Source organism: Anas acuta, chromosome 4, assembly GCF_963932015.1.
Source record: "Anas acuta chromosome 4, bAnaAcu1.1, whole genome shotgun sequence".
NCBI lineage: Eukaryota > Metazoa > Chordata > Aves > Anseriformes > Anatidae > Anas > Anas acuta.
Window position 1 is genome coordinate 59,415,902 of NC_088982.1, and position 19,120 is coordinate 59,435,021.

General features: G+C 33.5%; 1 protein-coding gene across 5 annotated transcripts in view; it reads right to left on the reverse strand.

The window, feature by feature from the left end:
- The window catches only part of TUSC3 (tumor suppressor candidate 3), a 118,506-nt gene that overhangs the window by 31,146 nt on the left and 68,240 nt on the right, over positions 1–19,120 (reverse strand). The window contains exon 7 of one of the 5 annotated variants that reach the window (XM_068681514.1): positions 1,496–1,552. The exons of the other annotated variants lie outside the window; for them this stretch is intronic. Coding sequence (XP_068537615.1) covers positions 1,511–1,552 — 42 coding nt within the window. The 3' untranslated portion in view covers positions 1,496–1,510. Of the gene's footprint in view, positions 1–1,495; positions 1,553–19,120 lie in introns of those variants that run through there. 5 annotated transcript variants of the gene reach the window in all.

Here is a 19,120-nt window from a genome sequence, read left to right on the forward strand (position 1 = left end):
ATATTTACAAGATAAGAACAAAGAAACATCACATATCTCAGTAGTTCTGTAGAATGTATTCTAATTTGATAAACAAATTATAAACAAACAAACAAACAAAAAAAACAGAATCCAAGTATTTCATTCCTTGTAACACTTCAACTTATCCTAAGCTTTATGAAAGTGTTTTTCCCCCACTTATTGGCTTTGCTTCTGCTCCTGTTTTTTTTTTTTTCTTTTTAAAATATATAGTATATATATAAATACATATTTATACAATTTTTAAAAAAAGAAAAAAGAAATTAGAGAACAAAGAACAGGATTCTAGTTCTAACAAAGCTCCAGAAGTAGTATTAAAAATCTCAAATAGTATTAAAAATCTTAATAAAAATACTGAAAAAGTATATAAATACATGAAGAAATATCTCAAAAACTAGAGAAATACAAGAAGTATTGACTCCAGTTCATTTACTGACCAACTCAGAAATCTTTGATTAACCTAACCACGTTAAATTCCAAAGTTTGGTTGATATTCAAATGTTTAACAGGATAATTTCTTTAACTGTAGATATCCATTTATAAAAGGGCACATTTGCAAGTGATGCTTAACTGCTTTACAACTGAATGTAGTATTAAACACAAAATAAATCCAAACTCACAGCTAATTTAAATACAGCTTTAATGAATTTGTGTTTCTGTCAAGCTGAAAATTGTATATGACTATAGCAATAACTGTGAAGCCAGCTATGATCTTTGCTTTGTTTAACAACAAAACAAAAATAATTTAGCACTAACCCACAGGAAATAAACTCCTTCAGAGAGTTAATAGCTCTTTGAACATCTCCAACTGGAATTAGAGTCAACAGAATGCTACTCTCGTGAAAATTCATGTTACTAAGCAATCTCTCTAAGCAATGTCTCTCCTCTGTACAAAATCCAATCCAGCTCAGTTACATATCAGCATGACAAGGACTAAGAAAAAAGTAAGGTACACATGCCAGCACATAAAAATGGTTAGAAATAAGCATAAGAATTACTAGCAGTGGTGACTATGTACTTTTAGTGATTTTGTTCAGCTTAAGCTCAAGCTCTGTATTGTAAGAAGTTGTAGGTTAATCTAGAAAATCAGCAATGGACCCCACAGATAGAACTCTGTGTATGTAAACCTGCCTCAGCACCCTTGGAGTAACAGTTGGTATAGGTGTGGAGATTCTCCCTTAACAAGCATGACTGTATAGCATATTAGCTACTTCTATTAAATTTAGTTTAATAGCTATGGATGATTATTACCTGATTTAAGAAAAATTTAATGTTGATTTTTTTTTTAATTATATGCTATAGCTACACATGACAATCTTATACAGACTCCTTGATTCACTCGTATTAATTAAATGATTGAGAAGTAGATCTATGCCTAAACTCACTGCTGTGTTCACTGTTGCCCCAAAACAAAACACAGCCCAGAGAGAGCAGCCAGTTTTCACAGGACTGGCTAGATGAAGCAGACTGTGCTGGCTGGCTTCCATGAGGTTCATCTGGCACCGAGCACAGAATATGATTTGGGTTCCCAAGCCTAGAGCAAAAGTGGAGAGATATTGCTTAGTTTTGCAGACTAACTGGCTGGGAAGGGTAGCTGGTGTAACTTAAAGGTATGCAAATCCTGGCTTATGCTACAGACTTTGGTTGCACCTAGACAGCTTTTATAGCTATACTGTATTACTTACGGTGTCATCAAAGTGCTATCAAAGGTACTAGGTAGTAGAGGTGATACTGCAAATACAGAAACTGTGAACTTTCTGCTCAGCTATAGATGTTTTAATACAACCCACTGAATAAGAAATTATTCTAGTGAGAGAATTCTCCTACATTTATTAATTACTAAATATTAACAAGACAAAAGATACAGCAATTCTTTGAGAAAAAAAAAAAATAATACCAACCAACCAACCAAAAAAAAAAAAATTGAATTCACGTTAGGAAAAAAACATTGCTACCCTTATGACACTTAATTCCCAAGTTACCTAAAAGACTGGCATACAACAGATGTCTTTTCCCTGAATGTACATTATGACACACAGTACCCACGTGAGAGACTTTAACTGAGATGAAGTTGAAATTTCCAGCATCTCTGAACTAGCATTCTGGTAGTCTGGGGAAGTTTATACAACACAGCTTAGCCAAGCTGCCTAAGAAAAAGAAATGCTGCTTCTGTGATGCTTTGCTTAAAAAATGGACAACTTTCAAATCAACATGTAAAAGAGGACAAAAATCTCAAAAAAAGCTGACACTCCCAGAGCTTTAATTACAGTGAGACAAAGGTGAGTGTTAATCAATAATACTAATGAAAGTTCAAGTGTTACTAGTTGAAGTATGCACTGCTTGCTTACCACATGGAAGCCAAACTATGATATTTCAAATTAGGAAATAGGGAGAATAAACTTACAGGTACAGACTGGAGTAAAACAAATGATATTGGGAGGACAGAGTGCTATAAAAGAACAGTAAATGAGGGACTGGAAATGACACAAGAGCCATTACAGTGGTTTCATGTTAGCAGTACGTAGGAGTTTGTACCCTAATGTTACACTGTCCAAGACTGAAAACTAATCAGATTTCCATCATCATGGTAAAATAACCATAGAATTTAATAAGAAAACAGATTATTTCCCTTTGCACGTTTTATCACTATCCAAATTAACATTCATAATGAATTTACATGAAAGGCTACGGGCCCAAATCTCCAAATGAGAACAGAAATTGAGGCCACGGCAGAAAGTGCAGTCCCACCTGACCTTAATGTTACATTATTTACACAACAGAAACATTCATTTGACTATCAGACCTTCAATTCACAGCAATTCTACCTTTTTCTTGTGCTGAGGAAACTCATGATTGCAAGTCAAACTTAGTGACCTCTAAATGTAATATGAGGATAATAATGATACATTAATTCAAATGTGCAGTATATATTCACAGTATTGTGCTCCTAGGGTCCTAAATCATGCATGTAGTTTCATTTCAGGTGATGTATTCTACAGTGCTTGGAACAAGAATTGTGCCCTTAGATCAGATGATGAGGTCTCACCATCTACATGACACTGTTATTTATTGCAGTGACAGAGGATATACTCTTAGTGAAATACTATCAGAAAATGTAAGAAATGTTGGCTGCTCTACAGGAAACAACTGAATTTAATCCACTTCACTATAGCACTGTAGTGGTCAATGACTGTTACTGGGGATGGCCAACTTCTTTTTCCAAATAAATTTTGGTTGAGTTCTTCTCTATCAAATACATTTTTGCAAAGAACTTTTTCATGTATGAAGGACAAAAACATAATTGGTTACAAGTTATTTCCTAAATACCCTTTGATCCTTCCTTTCTTCAGTTAGTATGTCCAAACAGTTTTAAAAAATCACTCATAACGATGAACTGTCCCTCAGTATTTTCAATTGCAAATGTTATTCTTCCATGTGTCAATTAATAATCCCATTTTATTTTCCATTTGATATCTAATTAGATTGCTTCACCTCTTAATCCTAACAGTAGTATTTACCAAGTTTCACCATATACCACTTTAGGTTGAATACCTAATGCTAGACTAACCTTGTTACTCTCTACAACTTCCTGAGGAGGGGAAGTGGCAATGTTGGTGTCAGACTCTGACCCCTGGGAACCAGTGATGGGACATGTGGGAACAGCCAAAGGCTGCACCAGGGGAAGTTCAGTCTGGACATCAGAAAACATATTTACTGTGAGGATGGTCAAACACTGGAACAGGCTCCCTAGAGAGGTTCCTGAGAAAGATGCCCCCACGCTGTCAGTGTTCAAGAGACATTTAGACAATGTCCTCATTATTATGCTTTAAGTTTTGGTTAACCCTGAAGTGGTGAGGCAGTTGGACATGATAATCTTTAAAGGTCCCTTCCAACCAAACTATTCTATTCTATTCTGTTCCACTAAAAGTGATCAATACAGCTAATCTAAACCTAAACCAAATCAAAATCTCTCCCAATAAGTGAATACAGCCTAGTATTTATAGATTAAAAAAAAAAGGGGGGTTAGAACCAAATAAAATTTGTTGTACTGTTTTCTAGTCAATTTGTTCTAGAGTAAGCCTATAGTTTTCAGAGTTGTACAGATGAGTTACTAAAAAAAAAAAACTACTCTGTGTTGCCCAGAGCAATATTTTGTATAGCATTTTAGGTTTAGTTAACGTATTTGAAAAAATACTACTTACATGACATAGAAACTGAGCCAAATTAAGTCTTTACTAGGACAAACTGAGAACAAAGGAATCAACTCCATGTTTAGAATATAAAATTTGAAAGTAGACACTGTACAAATAGGAATTTATTTCACAATAACAAGTGCTTTGAATCCATGATTTATGACAGCAGCAATGGGAGTCACATATTTAAATTTGTTGTTTAACACACTGGCAGATGCTTCCTAATTATTAGAATGCAGGAGTGAGAACATTTTTTTTTTCAATGAATGTGTTATTAACATTAAACATCTTGTACTTTGGCAACTATCAAATTTGTAATGATGTATTTTATGAAGTTCTGTTTTAGGATTGCAAGCATTAACTTAATGTATCATAAAAGCCTGTAGCTAAAAAATTTATGTTATGACACAAAATCTCAGACCTATCTACTGTGCAATGCCTAGCAAGTATTCCATCCTGCAATGAATATAAATCAAATATTGCTGTCTGCAAGACATGTTGCATTTCAAGTTCTTCCCTTCATCCGTCTCCAACAAAAAACAAACAAACCCACGAATTGATAAGGACCAAAAAGTTCAAGGACTACAAAAAACAAAGTCTGAACAAAAGTTCAGAATGATCATTACTTTCAAGTTTATACAGAAATATTTTAAATGTTAGCTTTACTAAAAGAGTCATAAAAAATAATACCTAGAAGAAAATCAATAGAATACAATGTCCATGTACTGGGAAAAAGAAACCTGGGATTTATTTAAGGCCAAATGAAAAATTCTCTCAGATGTAATAACTCCTTATTCATGTGAGACTTTGACACTGATATGCAAGGAAGTTAAAATAATTTTACAAGTATTAAATTGTGAAACTGCAGTCTCTTTTCAGCTCAGAAAGGAAAACATGAGCTTTGAATATGTTACTTCTGGTATCTGTGAATGTGACTAAGCTTAATTATGTCTGAATTCATAGAACTACTCCCATTTTATATTTTATTTTCACATTTAGTGATTTGAAACAAACAAACAAAAAAAAAAAAAAAAAAAAAAAAAAAAGAAAGGGCCACTGTGGACAAATAAGCTTTTAAGGCAGAGGCCATAAAATGAATTTCATTAACAAAGTAGACTGAAATACAAAGTAGAGCACATCCACTACCTCCTGATGATAAATGATTCTGCTTTCTCTGTTATAAGGTAGAAAGAAGAAATAACTTTCCTTTAGCTGATCACAGCTTTACAGAACTGAGCAAAGGCAGAGCTGACTATATCAAAAACATAAAATAGTCATCATAAAAATTTCAAAAGCCAAACTACCACCATTGTGCACACACATCTGAATTATTGAAAATGCTAGAATTCAAATTTGTATAGATCTTAACTCTTTGTATTATCCATATATTTGCAGTACTGATAGAGAACAAGAAATTTTCTGAATCTATATGGAGGAACAAAAATCCATGTGATCTATGTAGCTAGCACCCGGATTCTAACTTCACAATGTTAGAAAAACAAAACAAAAAAACAACCAACCGATCAAAACCAACCAACCAACCAAACAACAACAACAACAAAAAAACAGAAAACAATAAACTACCTTAAATTACAGGTTCAAGAAAAAAAATCAACAAACCCAACGCCATAGCTGGGGGTATGCAAAATAATTAACATATGTAAAATTATTAATGTCCTGAAATTTTCTTATAGCGTTTCTTATACTTTCAACAGTTTCTTTAAGTTCTTACTGCATTCTGTTGACTTTCCCTTCTTCAAAGGGAAAAGTACTAGTTTACTTTCTCTAATAGGCAGTTATGCATATTGCTTTTTGTTTGTTTTTGTTGTTGTTAATTTGAGGTAAAGACAAACAAATGTGAGATCTCACTGCTGACTGATAGCAGGAGGGGTATATTTTACAGTGCTTTAACACGTTTACATTTCTATCGTATTGAACTTTTCAGACCTCTGGTACCTCAGCTGAATTCTAGCATGTAAACTCTGGATAAATGTTGAGAAGCTCCCCACTAAAATTTTGTTTTGCTGCAAGTTTTTCAGCAAATCTTACTGTAACTGCATAATTCTAATATGAGAGAAGATAAATTACTCAGGATTGCACAAAACAATACATCAAGCATGCATAAACTAAATTCCCAATCACACAGATCTTTGAGGTTACAGTTATAGTGATGGTTAGATTTTCAAGTTAGACTCTGTAGTAAGCCCTTAGTGGTTTGCAAATAAGTGCTATTAGTTTGGGCAAAGTTGTTGAAAATCAAACCCTTAGATTGATCACTTTCAGAAGAGAATATTAATTTGCCCATTAAAAGGTAAAATAAAGATGTCATCAACTGTATTAGGCTTACATGGCAAGGTTTTAGTAGTAGGAGGGAGGCTGCAAGCATTTGTACATTGCACATAAATACAAAACAATTTTTAAATATTTTTCCACTGATAATTTGAATAATTTTCCATTGATAATAGAAGAAAACCAATTAAAATTGAAGACTTACAAAACGTAGTATTTTATTAATACTTTCAGAGTGCTTGCAACTCTCTTATACTAAGCAAAAACTTTGCATTTAGATTTGTCCTAGAGGGAAATTTATTCACTAGCTGAGCCTGAATCAAGATCTGACAGGCTGAATAGTGCCCTCAACCTTCTGCGTTTCTCTGAATTTAATTAATTCACTAATTTATTGCTGGCTGAGACAAGCAAATTCTGATGTGGTGTTTGTTGCTTTCTCTAAATGAATTAAAATTAACAAAATGAACAAAACTCCAGCCAATAATTCCTAGAATTTTCTGCGTTGAGTCAGTTTTCAGAACTCATCTATACTGGTAAGTTTTTCTTTAACTTAACACAAACATGTAATCTGAAGATTGTTTCTCCAGGCATCCCACCACGTCATGACAAAGGTTGTGCCCAGTGTTGGAGGAGCAGTTGTTGGCTTCATAATGAATTTTGTCTGTTTTCACCTCTCCAGACTTTCAAGATTCCTCTCAGTTCCTATAAACTAATTAGTGATTCTTTTAACATTACAAGCAATTTCTCAAAGTATGTTATTAAAAAAAAAAAAAAGAAGTAAGAAAAAAGTTTTTGCTGCACACTTCTGTTTAGTTTACACAAAGTGAGCAATGAATTCTAAGGCTCTCGTTACAAAACCTCACAGTGACTCTGACCTTAGCAGAGTTTCAGTCCCATGCTATTTCTAAAAGAGCACAGAGGTTTCTTCTCTGTACACAAAATAATTTGGATGAAATGCTGATTCAAAATAAGTCAATAAGCATTTTGCTATTGATTTCAAGAGAGCCAGTATTTCACCTTAATGGTTTATTGGACATAGAGTTTCAAAATATCAATATTTAGAAAGATATATAGTATGCAATAAGCCCCATAATTGCATAGAACAAACTATAAAGTAAAATCATTTACTCTATATTAAAGAATTTTAACCTAACATTTATTTCAATGTAACATTTAATTGAGCTTCAGAAGACTAAATCGAGTGCCACAAGAAAAAAGTACGTCGAAGGCTTTCCATAACAAAGAATGGGTTCTACAAATAAGCTCAAGTAAGAGGTTCAGCAGGTGAACTGTCATCCATGTTTCTGGTGGTTAGAAATGCCTCCAAAACTGACCTAGAGAGAGAACTTTTTACTGAATTAAAGCTAACTGTGACTAACAGTGCATGGAAAACATCTGGTAGACACTTCATGATATGCCGACAATAATGCTCCAAATAGAGTCTAGTATCTCATCTTTAGCATTTGAATTTTCTCATGTCTAAAGGTTGTTTCTCTGCTCCTTATTAGAATATATATATATTTTTTTCTCATGAGTGAAACACTTCTTGCTTATTCAAAAAGGCAAGAGACAGGAAAAGCACTAATTTTTTACTGTAATATCTATCTCAACAAGGAACTGTGATGGCTAGAAGCTAATGTACACCATGTACATTAGCTCATTCTTCTCAAAGATTACAATCACACACCAAAGATTACAATCAAGATGAGAACAGTCACAATCCGCCAAGTACTATCTCTGCTGTTTCTCAACTTACTAGGAGGTAAGTCTCTTCTACCTGTTGAATCTAAGCATATTTTACTTGTCCTAAAACTCCTTCCAAGTAAGAGGAAGCGTAGCATCTGCCCTGATAAAGTACTCCAAAATATAAGTTATTTTCAATGCTAGGAAGTATATCTTTATATCTTTGTCTAATCATCTTAAGAGTTACATACAAGTGATCACCTTTCCTGTTTTTCCATTTCTCTCTCCGGTGACCTCTCAAAAGTTAACCTGAACAGCTGGCTGCATGCACGAGCAGCACTACATAATGCTCCCTATCAGTCCACATCTCATTTTCCCTTCCTCCTTAAATCTAACTCCAAAAGGACATGGATTAAGATGTATACCATGTGAACGATGTGGGTATTCCAGTATGAAATTCAAATAACTCCAGCATGACTAATACAAAAGACTCTTCAACCTTGCAACACAACAATAAAATAAATAAATAAATAAATAATCAAAGCTACCTAGTTTTCTTTTAAATGACCAACTAATTAAAATCTTCATTTTTGTGACTACACTGCTAGTATTTTCCACATTTCTTGAAATACACACACTTGAATTATTTACAATTTTTATCCTTCTATCTTATTAAATGCTGTGGACAAAGACAAAACTAATTTTGCCATTAACAGTCTTCACATACTTCAAGACAGATGCTATTAACGACACTACATTTTGATGTTTATGTTGAGGTTTGTGATCTAGAACCTTTAAATCTCTCCTTGAGATACTGCCTCCCAAGCTATACTTGTTTTAGGCAGACTACCTTGAAACTACCATCCTGAACAGGTTTTATAGCTATAAATTTGTTCAATAGCTTTTTGCATACTTTAAGCTTTAAATGCCTGCAATAACCTGCAGCATGGAGTTCCACAGCTGGCTGCATTATGCATTGAAATGTTTTATTTGAACATGCCACCTTCACATTTAGTTTGAATAAATTGAAAAGATTATTCTTTTGATGCTTTTCTCCATATCATTATTTAATGGACCTCTTCTGAAGTTCTTCTGTGCTGAACTGTGTCTATCATTATTCAACAGCTGGCAAGTCTTTAGCATTCCAAATAACTTAAGGCCAACAGCAAACTGTCATGCTTATAGAAAGGGATGAATAGCAAACAGCAAAGGTGCTAACATAAACCCCTGTGAGACACCACTGATTTTATTTTACCTTGAAAATTGGTAATTTGCACTTTTTTTTTTTAATTTATCCATGAGAAGAACTTATTAGACTTCATTTTGTAACTTAAAGGATTGAACTCTTGAAAGCTTTGCCCAAACTCTTTACTCTTCTTGGAAAAACACAGCTGCGATATCTTAAATCTCCTCATCCTTTGTCCCCTGCTTTTGGAAGCATGCATTGCCTTTCAGTGTAAGTTAAACAAAATTACATTCTTAGCCTCAAAGTAAATTCAATATAAATGAAGTACTCACCACATATCTCTGCAGGATTGCATATGTTCTTCAAACTGCTTACAAAGATGACATGATATCTTTAAGAATTAAAGATTATATCTATATTTTATAAAACATATCACAAGGAAAATGTAAAACGTACTTATCAAATGTAATTGCTAGCACAAAAGCTTTTTAGTGACCACAGAACAGACTCAAGAATATTTTTTCCCTTCCTACACAACTTCCAATTAGCTTTTACTAGTTTTCAGGGAGGCCCAGCTCATCAAAAACAAGTAGTTACACAGGGAGGCCCAGCTCATCAAAAAGAGTAGTTACAAAACTAGCTGACTGGAATTTCTTGTTGTTTTTGTCTGTAGTTCTTTGTTAGAGAGAGACCTGAATGGGGCATGTCATTGTTTTACCCAAGAACGGCTACATACTATACAGCCTAGAGCTATGAGAACACTCCTAGTGTTGCTTCCAGTTAAAAAAGACACTGTGATATACGACATATTTTGCAATGTTAGCTAGAAACAGTGGCTAGAGCCTTTAATCCATGGCACCAAATTTCGTACCCTACTTCCAGAAAACACTGATTAGAATCACTGGAAAAGAACAATTCAGGAAGGAGGTCATTCCAGATATTTCAGTATATTTCAGCTCATCCTAATAGTAATTCAAGATTCATGACACATGTCCCCCTGATCTTAATCTATGGCATGTCCTTCAGAAAAGATAAACTAAGCTGGTTAACAAAACCTAAGAACAACTTCAAATATGGATGGCAACTGTTTAAGTATTGTAAAGATATAATGATTTTATTTTTTTTAAAGTTAGACTGATATAAATATTACACGTAAAGCTAGTTTGTTGCAGCACTTTGCATAGTTTCATTACTTCTCTATAGGTCTGGAACTTTTAAGACAGTCTGTAGAGCACACTTCGCAAAATATTTGTCTTCTACAGTGAAAAAGATACAGTGAAAGTGAGCTACTGCTGCCTGGATTACACTCTGGTAGTTGACTGTTATTGGACACTTTCTCAAATAAGATTGAATATTATAATTATATAAAGTAAGAAGAAAAGTTGGATAGTAAGTAAAATATTTTACACCAGTGTTGCCTCTGCATTTTCATTTCTTTGAATTGTTTCTTTACTTCCTTTTTGTATTTTGAACCTTTTTAAAACTATAAAAGATACAGGAATTCAATCTGCTAAGCTATGCATAGCAATATGAAAGTATGTATTTGCTAATAATACTGCTTTATATATATACTTTTATCATTTTTATCTTTTTAATTCGCTGCTCTATCAGCAATAAGATAATTGAGAAAACACTTATCTACTGCTTCAACCATTTTTGTTTTTCTTAAAATAGGCAGATTGGGAGGAAAAGAGAAGACAGCAGAGAACAAAATGGAAATGAGAAAAAATTTAGTCCTCATTCTGTAAGATGAGCACTATAGCCTGCCCTGTCATGTATTATAAAATATATATTATCAGTTATGTAGCTTGCTAAAATTTCTGACACTGATATTTTTCACTGGCAGAGTTCTTATATCCAATATCCAAAGTTAATCAAAGGCTGTATGAACTCATCTGGAGTCTTACAGTTAAAAACAATGTGTGTATTATCAGAATCTTGAGTGATATTAACAGGGAAACAGTCAACTTTACAACATAAGGGACACAATACAAAATGAAATCTATGTTGAGTAACAATTAGTTCCAATAGTTACAGAATATGGAGTATTTTTTGATATTAAAAAAATAACCTAGCTTTCAGCTGAGCCACAGTTGTGCCTACATAAAATTCGCTAGGCACTTAGCATATTTCATGATTATTTGAATTTAATTTATGCTGATGTATTAGGAAGTGTTTTCATACATCTGATATATTAGAGAATCCTAGTGAAGCCCTATGCACTGATACAATTGTCAATCTTTATTTGTTAACCTGTACATTAGAAGATCAGGGATGAGAATTTCATTCATGTAAAACAAATATTATTTCAGAATACCTAGATGCAGTAAAAGACTACCAAAGACTACCTAAATCTAGTAGTGAAGATAACATACAATTCTCATAGAAAAGATCTTGAATTATTGAGTTATTTGACATATTCCTAACAATGACCAACAATTCAAAGCCAATTAAATGAAAACCAGTGCTAGTGGGCTGAGAGTTGTAAAGGCTAAGCCATCAGTTAATTTCAGTGTAAATATTAACAAGTTTGAAGTAAGCCAAATGTAAAAGCTTAAGTGTCATCATCTTAACATATAAAATTTGCACAATACTTTTACATGCATTGACATTGTGTGCATTAGCTAGATAGTATAAAAAAATCAATATTTATGTGAAATAAAAGTAACAAGCCAAGTAACAAGTAACTACAGTTCAAACCAACTTATACAGTCAGTAGTAAATATAATGGGTTTGCATGCATTATTAGAAAAACCATTAAACTCCTTGTACACAACCACCATAAATAGTTTGTAATGGTACTTGTACATTATGTAGGGGGCTGGCATTTATTCCAGTGCTAGACTCTGAAGTTCCATCCGGCTGATGATTCCACACACATACCAGGAAAAAGTGCAGATCTTAATGTCAATTTCAAAAACAAAAAGGGGGGGAGGGGGGGGAGGTAGAGGGGGGCATGGCTACAAATGTGTTTGAAAATATTTTTTTTTCCAGAAAATATTCATAAAAATCTGAGAGAGATCAAAGTGGAACTTCATCCTGTATAAGGACTGAGAGAAACATTCAGAATTTAGTTTAAAGTCTGACATTTATCATTATACTAATATCTAAACTATATTAAAAACTGCATTTCAGTACATGCAATGAGAAATTGGCTACACTATAAAAACACTGATAATAGTGTTATCTCTTCTGTTCCAGCGAATATAACCTCAAAAAGGGAGCTTACTCTATTGACAATTCAAAGTCTTCTCGAGTATTCACATTATGACTCTGACACTTGCATGACTGATAAGAGACAAAGTCAGAAAAAGTTTGAAGGTTATTCTTTTGTCTCCCTTGAAACTAGTATTTTTAACACTACCTAGCAATCCTTTTCTGACAAACCTGACAAACCCAGTTAAGAAACAATTTTTTTTAAGATATTAAAATGCAATTTTGCAATTTCTGTATGTTTGGAAGAGTAGAGTCCTATTACTTTTTTTTTTTTTTTTTTTTTTGCTGGCCAGATAAAAAGTCATTAGGAATAATAGCACTGTCCTTCTTTAAAATGAAATAAGGGATTTTAAAATTAGGAAAGATTATATATATATTATATAATCTGTAGTAATTCTTAGTTCTGTTAAAAGTGTGAGCTTTTGTTTATGTCTATGAAATCATTTTTATTCCTCAGAGTAATAAATTTCATCCTTTTATAGCTTGGTCCTTAATGTGGTTTGTTATGTTGCAAAACTTTTACAGAAGCAGCTTGGATGTTGTTAGATTCTTTCCTATTCAAGGGATGGGGAACACTACATGTCTGATCATGGGATTTGGCAGTTCAGAGAACAGAAAGTATTAATGTCTGCATCTGCAATGTCTGCATCTTCTGCATCTTGGGAGATGCAGAAGAGCAGGTATTCGGTCTTTCTATTTCCATCTCTTTAAGAGAAGCCTAAAACAGAAGATGAATGTAGTAGCTATTATAGATAAAAGTAGACATGATCTGAAGCTCTATCTAGTGTCTTTCATATATATACCTGTATAAAGAGCAGCAGGAAACAGATAAGCAATAGAAGATCTATTTGAAAATCTAAGATCTAAGAACATACCTGGTGAAACATGACACACCTTGTCCTAGGAACAGGTATATCACATACGATCTGTGGTTCAGTTATGTTCACGGAATCAGAACCTCCCACTAACATCACCCTTCACATCAGAACAAAGTTCAGAAGTTCAGCATTTGACTGGAAGAATATCACTGCTACTGATGCAAAGATGTTTATGTTGAGCTGCTGAAGACTCCCAGGCTATGTTTGTATTAGCGAGTAGTGCCTATTGATTTTCAGAATTCACTCTTCACACTACACATTTCAAGTGTTTTTACTTCATTTTTACTTCACAGTAGATCCTCTCTAGTCCTATGGACTGAACAAACCAGCAGCAACTGGGAGCATACTGGGTAAACTTCTGGAGTTCACTATTTGTCTTCACTTCACTCAAAATGAACAGTCAATGTGTCCAGCGTAATGTGAACCAAAGCATACAAGGTGGGAATGAATGTGACATGGGTTTCAAAAGAGTGTTCCTTATCTGAACTAAGTACCGATGCAGGTGAACTCACAGAGAAATGGAAATGAGAAAGTGATAAGCTGAGCTTCAGTGGAACATTTCAGGCCCTGGAGGAGAACAAGGTCAACAGATAACTCAGGCTACCTGCATGGTGAAGGATATTGCAAAGCTGAACTGAAAGGGATTCAAAAAAAAGAACTTCTCATGGTAGATGGAAGACTAATTTTCTAGATAGAAATTGAAACAGATACTACTAACAGCAGACTTCAGTGATCTTTATGTGACAGCTGGCAGATTCTATCTTCAATTACTGGTTCAACAAGAAGCAATGCTATTTTAAGCACAGTTTTCATAGAAAAAAAGGCACTGTAAAGACACAGGAAGTATAAAATAAGTTCACAGAAAATGTTACAAGTTAATTCAGTAAATTAGACTAAAAGATGAACAGTAACATTTAAAACTTCCATTTAAGATTTACCATTTAAAAAGATTTAAACTGAAATAAAAATTTAATGAGGGTAGTCATCTAGAGTAGAAAAATTGGTGAATTGAATTTGAGTCACAAGCTAACAGTTAACGTTTCTTAAGTTATCTTGAATCTGTATCCGGCACATCTTTAAATATAAAGTGGCCTTTCAGGGAAGGATTCCAGACCTAGCTAATTAATAAACTCAAATGGAATAACAATGAACAACCAGAGCTAAGAGAGTGGAAAGAGACCAACTAGTAGCAAGTACATTTCCCTCTTAAAAAGTCAGGAAGCTTAGAGATAAAATGAAAGTTGTCAGTAGGTAAGCTGAGGTGACCCTGCAAATGAAATGAAAACAGATAGCTCATATGTCAGCCATTAAAAGAAGAGAGCAAGCAAAGAGGTTAATATGCAGTAAAGGATGGTAGTGACCTATTTCCTGAATCCTGTTTTCAGCAATGCTGAGATGAACATAAGGGAGACAAGGGTTCAGAGATGACAGAATGCCTCTATACCACATCAAAAGTGGAATAAAAATTCGAAGAGACACATTCCAGAAGTAGCACATCAATCTTAACGCTTAATAGTGATTTTAATTTTTATGTATTTATTCTAACCAATTCTATCAGAGTATGCTAATGTACATTTATAGAGTAGTATACATGGAAAGTATATGGATTCTAGAAACAAAGCAGTTAGATTTCATTAACATGAAATGCTTTGGGATAAATTTTAATATAGAGAACAATTAAACATATAAAGGAACATGAAAAATGAGATGAAGTAAAGCATATTTATTCCAAAGAGAAGGGTACCAGATTCAGCAGGCACAGTATCTTCCTTTAGGCATTAATCCTCTTGACAAAGAAAATGTGGTATTTATCTGGACTTTGGTAATTCATTCTGTTACATGTAAAGCTGGAGAAAAATGGGTTTGGAACATTATAGAAGGCTGAATAACTGGCTCAATTGGAGACATAATGGGCTGTTAAAAAAACACTTAAAAGAAGCCTGGATTTTGGGACTAATTTATTAAGTATCAAGTTGATGATAAGCACAAAAGTAAGTACTAATGAATTCAGATGATGCCAGCAAGAACAGATTAAAAGACAAAAAACCACACACTACATTACATGGGAAGAAATTAAGATTATCTTGCTTGGAAAGTCAGAATTTCTACAAATTATGTTCTCACTGCCTTAAAAAAATTGGAAAGAATTACACACTAATGAATCATATTCAGGCTGTGCTTATATAGTATGATCTGCCTATTAAAAATTAAGTTAGATTTGGGGTACATAGCACTGCCCCGCAATATGTTAATATAATACTCATCACCCCTACTCAGGATCTCTCTAGCATGGGCAGAAAGCAAGCCAAAAGAACACAATAGTCTTCTAGATGAAAGAAAAGTGAAAGAGCTTGGTTCAGGCCTTAGAAAACCAAGGTGTCAGTAAACTAAGCTTCCCCATATTTTAGTAAGGAAAACAGGAAATAAAACAAAAAGGAGGAAAAAAGCCAGGAGATTCACAAGTTGAAATCTGTGTACGGCTTTTGTTTTTCCAGATAGTCAAGATTTGCAAAGTGTTTTTGTAGGCCTGGACTTAACACGGTGTTTTTAAGGGATGAGAGCAATAGAGTGGAAAGACTAGCGCAGCAAACATAGTATAGTCCCTCTGTGAGCACTACAGAAAGTGGCATATAAATTCATGTCATGTCCCTACAGTTTTGTATTTTCCAGAGAGAATTAACAATAATGCAAGTGATCAATTATTGAGATATGAGATGACGAGTGTTTTGAATTTAATTCAATTTGGTTCTTAAATCAATTCTTAAAATCCATTCTTAAACTGTGTGGCTGCTCCAATGCTTGCATTATTTCCATTTACTGTAGCATATGTATAGTTAAAGGCACATTCAGAAGGTCAGGTACCTAACATTGACAAAACTCTCTCCAGTTTTTTAATGCCACACAAAATGTTCGTGAATAGTAATATGCCCAAATGTTTCTGCACATTTACAAAGCTCAGTTTTAAAACTCTGTTTTTACATACAGAGCTTTTTAATGGCAGTATCCCTACTTGTGTTCTAGAGACAATCTTAAGTGACAGCACTGGACACGATGAGATTGTTTATTCATTCATTACCATTTATTGAAGTGTTCTTTGTTTATAGGCAGATAAAACAAAAATAATTGTAAAACATTTTCAGCTTGGTTCTATAACTCTGGTATTTAGCTCCAGAGAAGACTACAGAACCATTCCTTCTTTTATCTGACAGGGATTACTTAGCCTGAGGTAGAAAAATATGGATAAACGAAAGACAAAAGAGTACTTTTGCTTGGAATGTTTTCCAGAACAGTGATGATAAATAATAATAATAATAATCAGAGATCAAAGGCTCCTTTCATTCCATTAACCCATATTAATAGTGTGAAGGACTGGTAAATCCAGACAGCTTCCATCTTTTAAATAATAATGCTATTTTCTCTTCATTTAGAGGATCCTACTATGCCAAGTGATCTCAGGATCTGGAAGTTATTTCATATCTTGTTTGTTGCTCAGAAACTGGATTTGCAAGACTTTCAGTAAAAACTCTAAGTTGCATTGTGCTTAAAGAACTCCAGCTTCTAAAAGCTTTTAAATAAATATTAATGATAGACATTCAAGGAGAGGAATGGTGCAAAGTGCCTCCTCATTTCAGTACAGACATACGCAAAAGAACTGCAGTCTACTTCTAATAAACGTTAAAGTTTAATTCTGTAAGCATTGAATACTATGAAAATGTGATGTACACTAAGCCTGCTCTCCTACTCACTTCTGTATATCATACTAGATTGATGCAAGATGCTTTCAAAACACTTAACGAGCAGATCCATCTCAGCTGTGCTATTCAGATGAACAACCCTGCTAAGCAGGACTGTAAGACCAGCTTTTCCAACCCATACATGTTTCAGTTCTGTAATATCTTTTTAAGTGGAGTACAGGAGCTTCCTTGATTCAAGAACAGTGCAAACCAAAATAATTCCTTGTGTAATGCCCATTTCTTTCATGAACTTGTTTCTAATCAATGAAGACAGAGTTTGAAACCTGACTAGCAAACGGGATAAAAATTACATTCTCTCTGTCTTCTTCCTTCCATGGAAGATGGCTGGAGGAGTTGGAAGATATTCACAGTTCAGCAATTTTTTTGATAGACAGCTTACCATATATATATCCACACCAAGAAAATAAATTTATAATGCCTGCTTCTATATATAAGCACTAATATAACAGCTATGTAAATTATTCTTGTGAACAAAATACAATTGAATTAATATAAAAATAATTAACTTGAACTTTTCATCAGGCTGTAATATAAGACTACAGTTCACAAATTAAGTATATTCTAGTGAATTCTGGGTGTTTTGGTTGAATTTATCACAAAATTTCTGTATTGTATTTCTGACACAATAAGCATTTCAGATTTGGTATGTGTTTCTAACATCTTCTAATTGTATTGAAGATATAATACAGTAAGGAGAAATGAGAAAATGAAAGTATATACATACAAAATATGTTTATAATTACAAACATTGTAATAACAATTCCAAATAACGAATAGTAGTTAAACTGTATATACTGAGAAATGCAAAAATCAGGAAAAGAGGTCCTTCATACATTTTAAGATTCTCATTGTTTAGTCTAAAGCTAGACAAAATTTTACTTCTGCTATTGAAGCACTTCCATGGAAAAATAAAACTGAAGTTATATTCTCTGGATATGATTTTCAAAGGTGCTCTAACAGCTCTAACTTCATTGCAATCAGAGGTAATTTCACCAATGAATTGGAAAAAAAATAAAACACTATTTATCCCAGTAGTCAATCTTTATAAAAATGAACCAGAGCACCTACTCTTACATTCTGCTCAGATATATAACCTTCTGAAGTACCAGTTTATTCCTCCTCAATTTTAGCACAGGAATAAGTTTTGCCTATCTGAGCACATTATCTGAAGGCAAAACTGGTTTCCCAGCTACCCGGGTTCAGCCTGTTGAAATCTTATGTAAGTATACTGCTAGGCAGCAGGGAAAAAAACACAGGAATATAATACACTTCTATATCTCAAAAGTAGAAAGAATAGCAGCAGCAGTATCATTACCTTGTCAATATTCATAATGCTTCAAAAGAATATATAAGGAAAACTTTGAAAACAGATTTCTCTGCTGTATTATCTACAAGATCTGAATGTCAACATATGTTAATTTAAAAAAAAAAAAGTATAATAAGTGGTTCAAAGAAAAGAAAAATAAAAACATAGATAACTTGCCTTTTAATGTACAGGAACTCAGAAATATTTGCAATCTGAAAGACATCATTGTATAGTACGATCCTACTGCTTATTAGAGGCTCAGAAGAACAATCAGCATATAGAATAAAACCTTTTATTTACCTTTTAATTTTATCTTTATGTCTTCTTCTATGGTTTTTCCTTCAGGAACAGTCAGTATACATAAAAGATTAGCCAAAGAAAGGAATTAATGTTGAAATGAAAGCTAGACAAAAAAATGAGAATAACTTGTTTCCTTGAAAACATATAAAAAGCATTTTATATTTATCAAAATATAAAATTGCAAATTACTGTTGCTTTGCAGATAAAGTATCCAAAGTTCTTTGCATTCAATAATTCAACCACCACAAAGGAGAATAAATACAAAATAAAAACAATAAAAACATATCTCTCCGAGG